This window comes from Morone saxatilis, unplaced genomic scaffold, assembly GCF_004916995.1.
Source record: "Morone saxatilis isolate NCDOM2014 unplaced genomic scaffold, NCSU_SB_2.0 Contig0, whole genome shotgun sequence".
NCBI classification, from domain to species: domain Eukaryota; kingdom Metazoa; phylum Chordata; class Actinopteri; family Moronidae; genus Morone; species Morone saxatilis.
The window spans coordinates 7,358,771-7,371,425 of record NW_023339650.1 but is presented as its reverse complement, the minus strand read 5'-3'; the positions used below and the strand labels follow the sequence as shown (position 1 = coordinate 7,371,425).

At 41.4% G+C, this 12,655-nt stretch overlaps 1 protein-coding gene across 1 annotated transcript; it reads left to right on the top strand.

The window, feature by feature from the left end:
* The first annotated feature begins 202 nt into the window (after nt 1–202).
* Nucleotides 203–7,743, top strand: eef1e1 (eukaryotic translation elongation factor 1 epsilon 1). Its single transcript, XM_035680448.1, has 4 exons — nt 203–348; nt 1,015–1,212; nt 4,066–4,161; nt 5,717–7,743. Exons 1-4 carry the CDS (start codon nt 265–267, stop codon nt 5,858–5,860), a joined length of 522 nt encoding a protein of 173 aa, XP_035536341.1. The 5' UTR covers nt 203–264; the 3' UTR covers nt 5,861–7,743.
* Nucleotides 7,744–12,655: the final 4,912 nt, after the last annotated feature.

Genomic DNA, 12,655 nt, shown 5'->3' with positions numbered 1-12,655 from the left:
TTTTAGTGTGCGAAATAATACCATAATGTGATATTTTAATTGAATTTGCAGTTTCACTGTGGAATATTTTATGTCTATTTTAGTTTATATTACAGGTTATTGAACGGATGAGGGCTCATTCACTGATGCAACATAATGAAACGCTCACATGCTGTGTTGTCATTGGTTAACTCTACAGTCAGTCAAACCGTGGTGGGCGGGACTTCAGACTTTTACCCAATCAGGTCCCACGCACGCTGCACCGCCCCTCCGACAGTCAGAAACATGGCGTTACGGGAGCTATCGTCGCTGGAGAAATTTTTAGGATTGAAAAAGCCGAACAAGTACAGTACACAGGGGGATAAAAAGGTGACACGACCGTTCATCTTTGTGGCGTCCACTGTTGGCTTTAAACCGCTATTTAATTTAATAGGAAGCCCGTAAGTTATTGTAATTTAGCACACAGTAGCTAGCTAGATAATGCTAACACGCTAGTCATGTGTGTTGATAATACAGCCGGTCATCGTGTTATATCTCCCCCTGTTTATCAGTCGATAGTCGGTGACCAGTTTCATCGGTTAGGCTGAGCAGAGAAAATCCTGGAAGTAACATTTGATACCAGCTGTCTGATTTTCACAACTCTGCACAATGGAAATAGCTCCATGTTCTGCGCATGCCCGTCCATAGCAGTAGAGTGGGGGGGGCTGCATGGTTACACTGTAGAGCTGTGAAATGAACTGATGACTGAGAGAGGAAGGGGGGAGTGCTTTACTGAAATATAACACAGCATAGTCTTTAAGGAAACAGTTGAGAACAGTTATTCTTTTATCCTCACATTGAGCACTTTAATGTGGCTGTTAATCTGAACATTCAACCACATTTAACAGCATATGAGACACTCCCTCAGAGACAAGCCGTTTTATTCGTTAGGGTTTTTTCCCCATCTTAGATGTATGTGTTAAGTTAGTTAGAATCAGATTTAATTAAATTGTGTTTTTATTCCCCTTTTTCCTCTCTCTGTACATCTCTCTGCAGGTACCTGTACTACAGAATAACAATGGTCCTCCACTGGTGGGGCTGGTGACCATCGCCTGTCATTTGGTGAAAGAGGCCAAGCGCCCAGAGTTGCTGGGTGACTCTGCAGAGAGCAGGGCTGTGGTGCAGCAGTGGCTGGAGCACAGAGTCACCAAGCTGAACGGCTGCACAAAGGAAGACATCAAGACAATCCTGAAGGTAGAAATGCCGATATTCAAGGAAATCTTTAAAATCTTGCTCTTCCATATTCCTGTTGAATTGTGTATGCAGATTTAAATGCGTCTGTACTCTGTACCCAGATTTAAATGCAGTTGATCTTAAAAAAAAATGAAGCTTTTCCTGCTTGTTAGTCCTGATTCTTATATCTTCTTTTTTCATTCCCTACCTTTGAGAGGCGCCACAGCATTTTGTTTTCTCTCAGTCCCTTTCTCTACCCACCAGCTAGGCCACTGTGCTTGTGTGTACGTGTGTTTGTCTTGTTGAGGAATACAGACTGATGTATGGCCCTTCAGTGACATGGCCCCACATGACAGAGAAAAATGCTTTAATGTGCCTGACGCCAGTCAGCGTGAAATGGATCGCCAGCCACTGGTCTTCTGGACACTAGGCGCCTCTTGGCACTGTCGTGTCAGCTTGAAGTGTCTGTCTGTGTGTGCGCGTGTGCACACTTCTCAGCGTGACACACTGTTGTGGCATGGCTGAGGAGTCATGCTGTGTAGCGGCATGTTATCTGGACAAGCCTCTTAAATATTTTAATGGTGCCACTTACAGAAGGAAGTCGCCTTGAGCAGCTCAGCTCTGGTCCCCGGTGGCCCCCTGTCCTGTCCTGCTGCTTTAGCTCTGTCCTTAACACTCTTCTTTCACCACACCAGTCATCTCCCATTAAATTATCCAGAAATAAAAACTGTCAACTGCAGGAGTTCTTAAACTTTCTCACCCCAGGATCCCAAAAAAAAAAATTCATAGTTTTTCAAGCAGAGACTTGTTTCTGAACATCTTCACTTGTGTTATGTGGCGATAAACAAGCAAGACCACTTTGGCCCTGAACCCAGAGTCAGCTGAATCAATCAGACTAGTTCTTATTAGGTGACTTCCTGTTGGCACAGATGTTGATTATCATTGGTTTTATGAGTCAAATCCTCTAGCATACAGCCAATTACATCTGGGCGAGTTCCCCCTTTGTCTTTAGTCAATGGAGAGCACCATGTACTGCATCAACAGGCTTTTGGATTTCTGAGTTATGATGGCTCTCTGTGTTTGTCAGAAATCTATGCACCATGAATGTGAATGTGAAACATTTTCATTTGAGAAAATAGTTAATGGTATTCAGATTAGAGTTGGGCAAATAGTCAGCTGAAATGAGTATCTAGTACGGATAATGCACTTTTTACGATTACGAGTATCATCGGAGTAATATGTGTCAGTATGTATGTTCTAATAAACAATAAATATAGCTATTATAAAAACAAAACTAGTTCTCTTATTACTGTGATCAAAACATTGCTCCAATAAATATAGCATGATGATCAACCCATATCAATATCAGGCTTAAATAACAACTTCCAGGTAGTCCCACCCACATCCGATTTAGGACTGGCCTATTTTAAGTAGGGCTATTGATGAAGATAATTTAGATGGTTGAACAGATTCAGATAACAGTGTACTCGCTCATCCCTAATTCGAACAACACAATTTTGAGAGTTCTGAGCTAGGCACCAAGAGTAATGGAAGCCTGAAGGCCAGTAGAAAGTAGCACTGGGACGGTAAACCCACTGTGAGGTCACTCTGTTTGAATCTTATATGTGGAAAAGCAGATAAAATAGAAAATGCTCTCTGGGTCATTCTGACAGCAGTCAACAACTGACAACAGTAGCTATAGAACAGTGCATCAGAAATAAATGGGAACAAAGACATGCAGTGAACTGAAATGGTAATATACATATATCTTGTGCATTATTCTTTGTTATTAGTTCCAGTCTAATGTAAAAGTGAACAGCTGTGCCTTTCTAGCTCGTACATGACCCACCCAAAGGGCAAAAAAACAGAAAAATTCAGTTTTTTGAAGTTTTCCCTTAAGTCTGTCGTTGTACAACAGCACTCAAATACACAAATACTACAAATGTTTCCTGAGTTGTTTTATCGGAATGTACCAATGATGGAGTGCACAGTTAAGGTGGGGGCAGGTAGAGAAGAACCCAGGTTTGGAGCTTCATGTGTTGGGTGGGGGTGGCAGGAGAGCTGCCTCTCCTCTGATGCTCGACTGGGCTTCAGCTCCGTGGCTGTAGGCTAAGAAAAGCAAGGATCTGATTGTGGAAAGGGAGGAAGTCTGCAGTCTTCATGCCTTGTTTGGCATCACCCACTCTTGCCGCACAATAACTCCATTTGCCCCCAAGATGCTCTGTGTGCGTGGAGTGTTCCCTTCGCACAATGTACAAGTGCTAAAGATGGTCCCTTCCCCTGGGACCAGCACTTCCATGCACGACTTTGCACACACAGACATGGACTGAGAAACACACATCATGATGCCCAAGTTTAGGACAGCTTCATTAGACTTGCAGGCGTGAGTTGTAGTAATTTGGTAGCGGAGTAAACAAATAGCCTGTTTTGTACAGCATCTGTGTTAAGTCGCCAGTCATGGGGAGAGATGCTATACCCCCTCAGGTTACATATTATTCCTATCCACATAGCAGAGTGGAGACACACACACACACGCAAGCTAGACTCCACACTCATGTACCTCACGCACCCACAGATATATAGGTTAACGAACCTGCTGTCATACTCCCTTTTAGGTCTGTACTCTGTATCAAGAGGGTCAAATTATTCAAATAAAAGTGTCACTTTAATTTCTCTTTTGTTCGTTTTTTTTCAACATAGCACAAAAGAAAGCTTCATTAGTGATTCACACAAATGTAATTTCCTTCCCTAATGTATAATGTATTCATCTGTCATGAGAAAACAAGTGTGTTTACATAGAAATACATGCCATAAATGCATAAATTAACTACCTCATTTGCATAACTTTTTATGTTGTGAAAATTCTTCTTGCAGGACCTCAACCTCTACCTGCAAGACAAGGTCTACCTGGCTGGCAACCAGTTCACTCTAGCTGATACTTTCATGTACTATGGAATCCATCCACTCATAGTAAGTCACCTTTAATCTCATTTCTGCACCTTTAGGTGTCACAATTAAGATTTCCTAGTGCTTATTATCACTTGAACTGTAATGTGTCTCCACAACATCTACTGATTTTCAAGTGATGCAATGTAGAGCAAAGAAATCTGGAGATATTTAATGGTTTAGATTAAATAAGATAAGGTCAGAGTTGCTGTTTTTAATAACTTAAAAAAAGGTACATTTTCTACTTGTTTCTATGTAACATGTATGTACAAAATATCTGGTATATTTACAGTATTCACTTATTTACATGCTCTACTAGGAAACATTTAAAGAGTTTTGTAACTTGTAACTGACACAAAAACATAAAGGCACTAAACTTTTGAGAAGAACTTGTAGATTTTCCTTAGTTTTCCAAAGATGTGTGGGATTGCATGTTCAGGGGTGAATGTGATTGATTTGTTGTGCCTCAGTACCGCTCTCACCACCATTTACCAAGGACTCACTCATGCCTTCTTCCATCCCTTTCCTTCTCTATCAGTGTTCACTTCAGTCAGACCACAACTTTAATAAGCAATTTGTCACAGTGCATAACACACAATTAGACCAGTCATTTGGCCAAAGGGCATCAAGAACAAGTTGGCAATAAACACACGGGTTATAAACACATTCTCACTTCTCTTCAGAGAAGTAAAGTGATGTGGCACAAAGTGATGTCTTTAGCCCCAGTCCAGGGACAAGTAAGTTTGTTATGCCTTCCAGAATTCCAAAAAAAGTGAGTTCAGAAATGGGAAAGACGGAATGAGATGGAGGGAGGGGAGGGATCACATGTTGAGAGATGTCAGCGGTTGTGGCGGAGATGGAAGGTTGCCCCCCGCCACCAGGCAGAGGAGCGTCACTTTGGTTTGCAATCAGTGTGGTTTTTAACCTGAGGGACAAGGGGTCAGCCAGCCCAACCCTTAACCACAGCCTGTCCTGATGTTCAATTCATGGAAAACAGCATTACACAAACATTAAACCTGACTGATGCTAGAATGGTTTTAGGCTGGATTGTTGTCTGTGTGGAGAATTTCCACATTCCAGTTAATTAGATGATGAAAAAGCACACGCCTAATAAGATTTTTTTTCCAAGGACGTCCTGATGCATTCTGGTATTATGCTTTGCCCACCTGCATTGTGCAATATGCCTGTTTTGATACAAACTTGTCAAACAATGTTTCCTAGAGCACTTTAAATAAGCTCTGATCAGTTTGACTTAAGAGGGATTTTTCCATCTCCAATTTTTTGTGAACCAAAGTAAAAGTATCCAGTATTTGCAAACATTTGCAAAAAATCTGAATAAAATAAACAGCAAGAAAAGAACCAAAAATTAATTTAGAATCATCTTGTGACCCCCCTGCTCTAAATCACATAGAAGGTTTGTTTTCAATTGAAACAGACCATCTCCTCATACAAATGTCCAATAAGATAAAATGCATGCAACATTACAGAATTACATAATATTAAAGCATGATGCCTTTCACCAACGGTGTATTCTGTATAAAATACCAGTGTCAACGTCCCCTCCTCCTCTGTCACCCAGGTGGACTTGGCCATCCAGGAGAAGGAGCAGTACATGAACGTGACACGATGGTTCGACCACATTCAGCACTATCCCGGTATCCGACACCACCTCCCTCCCGTAGCTGTGCTCAGGAACAGAATTTACACCGGCAGACACCACTGAGACCTGACCCCACCCAACCCAGCCTGACTCATCACAAGCTCGTCCGTCTTTTGGACTGTACCTGGGCAAATTATTTCCTGAAACCATTGTCCTAAAATTGATTTGAGGACGTAGTCACTTCTATCCAAGATCTCCTTTTATTCCTGTTTTATCGGATCACGATTCCTGCCTTTATGTTGTCCTGGTCACATCCATGAACTCGACCTGTTTGATCTTTTGGATTCAAATATATATATATATATATATATATATATGTCAAACCAAAAAAATCAGTGAAGAACAAAACAACTTAAAATGTTTTAGTGTCAAAGGTACTGCAACTCCATAAAGGGATTACCGGCTAATAAAAATCTAGTTCAGTTCATATTCTTTAAAATGTCAGTGTTTTTAATAACTATATTGCTGAGCCCCATTGGCTGTTGACTTTAAAAAGGGCTGGAAGTGGAAGCAAGAGTCTCTGTCATTCAGTACTGCTAACATTATTTATAAATCATTTGGTGTCTTAACCCTTATTCTGTAACTAGGGAGCACAGATGTGAGACCGTTCTGTCTGTCTTTTATGTTTTTTTTGTTGGAAATGTTGCGGAGGTCTACGTTAGTATGGTTGTTTTTCAAAGGGAAAGCTGTACGGGTTGCGCTGAAGTGAAGTGCTGCTAGCTTGTTAAGAAGTTGTTTCTATTTATAAATGGTGATTCCTCGTTTAATCTGAGCCTTGAACATGCAATGACAAGCGTTACAGGTTCAAAGAATACTTAATAAGATGTTAACTGGCACTACATTATGTCCTTTAGGAAAAGCAGCTTCCTTCATGCCATATCAATGCTTTTCTTAGCAACAGTTTGTTCAAATAAATGCGGTTGCTGGTTCACCATCATAACCCCATAATGACCACAGTCACTGCTGAGTCCACATTGTTCTGCCAGCTCTCCTCCCTGATGAGTATAGTCAGCCTCTCTCAGCTCGCATCTCTATCAGGACTGTTGTGTTTATGTTTTTTCACATGCGACTCTCAGCCATTTCACTGGACAGTTTAGTTTCTGTGTGTGTGTGTATGCTGTCGATTACATCCCCGCTCTCTGTCCCACTTCCTCACCACCAGTCGTGTGGGCAGCACTGAGCAGTTGAGCGTCAGCCCCAGAGTCAGAGATCAGAGTGAGGCTCCAATCAGTCCCACTACCACCACTGTTGATGCTGCAGGCCAGAGAGAGGGCAGCGGGCTCACCAGCTGCCACACAGATCCAGCCAGCCAAGGCCAGAACCCAGGCCCCCGGGCGACAGTCAGCCACTGTGTGTCATTTCAACCCTCACGCTCCCACGGGGCTACTGGAGAGAGAGGGACGCAGGGAGGCTGCGAGGGAGGGAGGGTGGGAGGAGGAGGAGGAGGGAGGCCACAGAGAGAGAGAAAAAGAGCACCCAGAGGCCGAGGGATCTTTTTGTGACGTGAACAATGATCTGTGCGTCTGAAAGCCTTACTGCTGCTGGCTGGGTGTTTGCTATTAGCGCCATTAACAGGTGAAGTCGTGGCAGAGGCAGAACCTGTAAATTAACATGATGAAGGTAATGATCAGTAGACAAAGAACAGTACGAAAATGAGAAATAACAATTTCATTAGCTCTTTATTGCTTTTGCTGATCAAACCAGAAACACTTGTAGACTAGAGCAAAACAGTGACCATTCTTGTCTATAATTCTTATAATACAGGATGCCTTTGTGTATCTGTTACTCTTCACTGTCTTCTTCTGTTAAAATGCTCCCATTTCCTCCATCCTAACAGGCTCTACATAGCTTTGTGTCTTTCGCTTCAGTGCTTTTGTCATCTGATGTAACCATGATGTTCACCCTGTGCCAATAAATCAAAGGGATACGCAGCTCATGACCCCTGACTCCTCTGCAGAGTTTTTAATGTGTGCCTTTTCGTATTCTCAAAGAGTTTGTTTTGCGTAAATCAGCCAGAAGACAGCGGTTCAATGAAGCTCCGTAAGATGGCCCGCTGTGTGTTTGTGGCAAGTGTGATGAAGATGTGAAGGATAAAAACAGCTTGCAGTCATTTGAGCGAGCCTTGTGACTAGTCTGGGCAGTTTATGATGTGGTATACCATTAAAGAAGTCTTTGTCCTCTCGGTTGTGTTAACATTTGGTTGGAATGCAGTTTCCAGTATTTCTGAGGTGTAAATAATGAAGCTTTGCCCACAAAAGTTGCAGCTGGACAAATTGTTAGAAATCCTCGTGTTTGTGATGCCATGGTTACACACCATGCAAAGTTAAAAACACTTATTTTTATGGATACCAGTAAGCACCGTTTTCTTTTTTTAAATACTTTTACCATAAAGGGAAGATACATCCCTTATCTTTCCCATGAAAAGATTCTGAGTTCTGTTCTTGTTATGCAAGAATGACCATGGAGCTTTAGCATTTTAGATTAGCAGTGCTACATAGAAACATTTACTCAAATTAAAATTAGAAGAGCCACATTAAGATGTTATACACTTTTAAAGAGGTCAAGACAACTGCCAGTTAATTTGTATGGATGGAAAAGTCACAATATCTGGTAAATATTTAAATAAAATGCAATTAAACCATCCTTTTAAATAGAACAAATGAACCAACTGCTGCTCTAATTATTGAATTATGAATCTTAAGTGAATTAAAATGTGACTGCAAAATAATGTAATATATCAAACTACACTAGCCATTTTGTTAACACAATAAAATACAGATGATTTAACTAACCATTGCATTCATTTTTTCACTTTGTCAGCAGTTCTTTTGAGTGGGGTTAAATGTGACGTTACTTTCATCAAATCAGGAATACTTGGATATTTTGAGTGTTGAGTAGATTGCCCCGCCTGTTTAGGCCAAAAGTCTTTGTTAGAAGACTGTAGAACATTTATGGAGAATAAAAAAGATGAAAAGGTGACTGGTAAAAACTTCACAGCTTAATTTAACTCTTATCTCATTTTGAATTTGGTGAGTTTCAATGACTTTTTTTAATGTACTTCAACCAGATGTTCATTAAAGTGCTTAAAAATGTTTCCACCTCTAAAGCATACACAGAAACTACTCTTCTCCTGTGTGGCTTTGTGCTGACTGTTTGCAGAATCTCAAAATGCTGGTCCTCCCTGATCAAACCTGAGCGCACTCACAAGGCCGACGCAGTGATGAGGCCACAGCAGGTAACCAGGACAGTGGCACCAATTAGAGGCGACCTCCCCACCGACTTCTGAAGGCGAGGGGAACAGCACTCCACAGGGGCGGGCCCCCTGCCTAAAAGACCTCAAGACCCACCCACTTTGCCAACTTTGCCCCCTCCCCCTGGAAGCCTTATTGACCTTAGACCTCTCCCTCACCAGGCGGTGGGGAGAGGTCAAAAGTCAGTTAGGTAAGGTCATCATGAGTATTTACTGATGACTTCATCTCTCAGTATGGAGCCTTGGTAGGGAGTGGTGGCTCTATGTTTCTCTGTGCAGCAGAGAATGAAAGGGCAGAGGTAGAATAAGCTGTGAAAACGTAATTACACTTTGGTGGTTCTACTGGCAAACAGAAAAAGCTGATATCTCGTGTGTCAATACAGTCTTTTATTATTGACAGTACAGACTTTAGAAAGACCCACTAAATCTGGGGGGTATTAGTGCTCTACATGCCCCCCTAACACTCTGATTTGGGGCTTTCCCAGACAACGTTTTGTGACCAATTTAAGTTTAACATAACAGTAGTTATACACACAGATGCACAGAGTAGTTAGAAATTCATGCAAGAAGCAGAGGGAAACCAACAAATCAGCAACAACAAAAATAAGAGTATAGGCCCAGGAAGAAGCAGAATCATGACAATAGTGAATAAATAGTAATACACATTAAGTAATGGGCTGCATATTACATAGAGGCCATGACCCTATCTGCTCCTTTTCCTTGCCTACATCAGTATGTTGTCTGAGCATTACAGAGTCAGAATTAGAGGGAAATAAATGAAGACAAAAGACAAGAAATCCAAATTTCCAGAGGTGCACTGCAGGACTATACATAGCCCAATTTATCACATTGAATGGGCACTTTTGCTGTGTTTACATTGTACATACATCTGACATGCTTTGAAATTGATATCATACAGTCTGACGCAAAAACAGACTGAAGGTTTTATTAAACAAACGATCTTGCACACTGTGATATGCGATAAGATAAGATCACTGTTATCGCACAGTGTGTGGGGGACTTCAAAGTCCTCATGAAACTGCATCAAACATCGAATTTGTGTGCCATCATCAACCAATGTTTCCTGTCACCTTCCACTGTCAACTCTTCAATAAAAATGCCATAAACTAATCTTTAAACAGTCGATGAGCTGACGATTCCAGCTTCCAGTAACACTGTGTAAAGGCCCACAGATTCATTGGGATCATAACTAATACCAATAGTATCAGAAAGCATGAAAGCAGTGCAGTCACTGGCCCGCACTGAGGCAAAAGCTGCAGGACTTATTCCAAACAGGTGTCATTGATTCCTTTTTATAATGAGTGAAGAGTCATGTATTCAGGTTTTGCTTCATCATCATCTCCCAACACCTTTGCCACCTTGCGTTTACTAACCATATTGGATAGACAGCCCCCACACCGCACATGCAGCAACAAACAACCATGCAGCTGCTACCACCCTTCATTAGTTCTTATTAACAACATCAGGCAGAGCAGGACTCCCCGTCTCTCCGCTGACTGATGCGGTGGAACAATCAACACCGTACGGTGGTGAGGGGAGCGTTAGCATGTCGTAAGCTCTTTTGACAGGACTTATCGGCCGCGCTTCAGCGTGGCCTTACACATTGTGACAGTTGTACCATGTGCCTATAAAGATGGCATCTGATTGTCTATTGCAATTACATGAGTGCATGAGCAAGGACGCAGCTATGACGGGCACAAGGAGGGAGAGGAGGGTGGGGGTGTGTGTTGTTCATAACATGTTCTCGCTGTAGTTATTCCTGTGGACAAGAGACAAATGTGTCTATCTCTCGAGGAACGACTTTCTATCTCCAGTGTAGAATATCTTCTATACCTTCTATAAAATATAAAATCTTATGAGCAAATACAGGATAATTCTCAGTTATAACTATTTTTCTGATGTATTTGGAATAACAAGTTTAACATTTATGGAATAGTGTCAGAAATAGTGATTGATGCTCAGCAAGAAGAGTATTAAACTGGGAGATTTTTATTTCATATGCATCTTCTTTACTATACCTCTGGAGGTGTTTAGGTTTCACCTAATAAAACATCTGTCATGTTCAGGGATGACTTGACAGCCTCAGTAATGTAGATATTAAAGGATAATTCTGGTTTATTACAAGTCGGATCTTGTTGTTGTCTAAGTTTTGCCTATTTTTCATCATCATTCATTCATCATTTACGATAACACTGTACTCACTGAGTCAGCTACAAACATTTGGAAATACTTACAAAAGTCAAAAGAAGTCTGGCCAGGCAAGAAACATGGACAGTCAGACAGTTATAAAGACTGTAAACAAATCTCCAGGTTACCTGGAAGAGACATAATGAAGCCTTGAAGCGGTAGCTGTGTAGGGCAGCTACAAGTTCTGAAGCTACGCTGTACACCTGTAACACGTAGGGGCTACAGGAGTTACAGAGACACCATGTGGGGACCCAAGCACGGGCTGCTGATGTTTCTGCTTGCAAAGCCATTTCCCACTGACACGATTACAGCTCTCTATCACAGTGAATGATTGTAGTCTGATTGTAAAAGTCGATGTAAATATAGCAACGGCAGCGAATGGTGGATCTTCCCACTGTTACTTGTAGACCTTCACCGTAACACTGTTTTCTGTTATATATACTATAGGTATAATACTGATATATCATATTCTGTTAATCACAAGGTGGTTCATGCATGCACACAACTGTTTTACAACTGACCTATCCCGCAATGTTTACAAGAGTAAAAAATAATATGTAACTACTTGCTCTGATTGAAATCTATTTCAAAACTTAGTGAGTTCTTCTTCGGCCCATGCTACACCCTTCCACTAAGTTTCATGAAAATCAGGCTGGTAGTTTTTCTGTCTGCTGACAACCATAACGCTAACCCTAACACATAAATTAAGACCTACTATCCCAACCGTAGTTTTGAATGTGAACTGTTTTCCTAAGCAAGGAGGAATTACTACCAACATTTTGAGTGTTTATTGTCCATTTTACTGCGGAATAATGTGGTTTAGATAATTTGGCTGAACTGTTGGCTTGTTTACAACCTGACTAATTCAATAGAAATGGCTGCCAAAGCTCAGAAAATAAGACTGAATGTAATAAAATAGAAGCATCCTTTAATGTTTTGAGCAGGGGCCTAGCGAATGCCTACCTTATAGAGGAATGTATACTCTGATCAGCTCTTTCGTCACCATGTGTGGAATAGTACATCATTATTTTAATGAGTGAGTCAGACAGCTGTTTGATTGCTTACCTCAGACTATGGCTCAAAGGGTTTTATATCACTATAGTGAATCTGCAAATACCAGTTTACCATATGCATGTATTAATGCCAGCAGAACTTCATACAGTTTTGTTTTTTTATTCTCTCTTCTCGTATTCTCTTGCAAGACTCAGCCTCACCTTGGATTGCATAAGGATCCCAGGTGTGCAGCGAGACCGGAGTTTTTACAAGATGCAACCGCTCAGCTCATCAATCAGAGAGATGGGTGGCTGGTTCGGCATGTTGGTGCTAAAGTACATATGTGTGACCCGGGGCAAGGAGATTGCACAAGATTGCACCTTAAGTCTCTCTCTCTCTCACACACA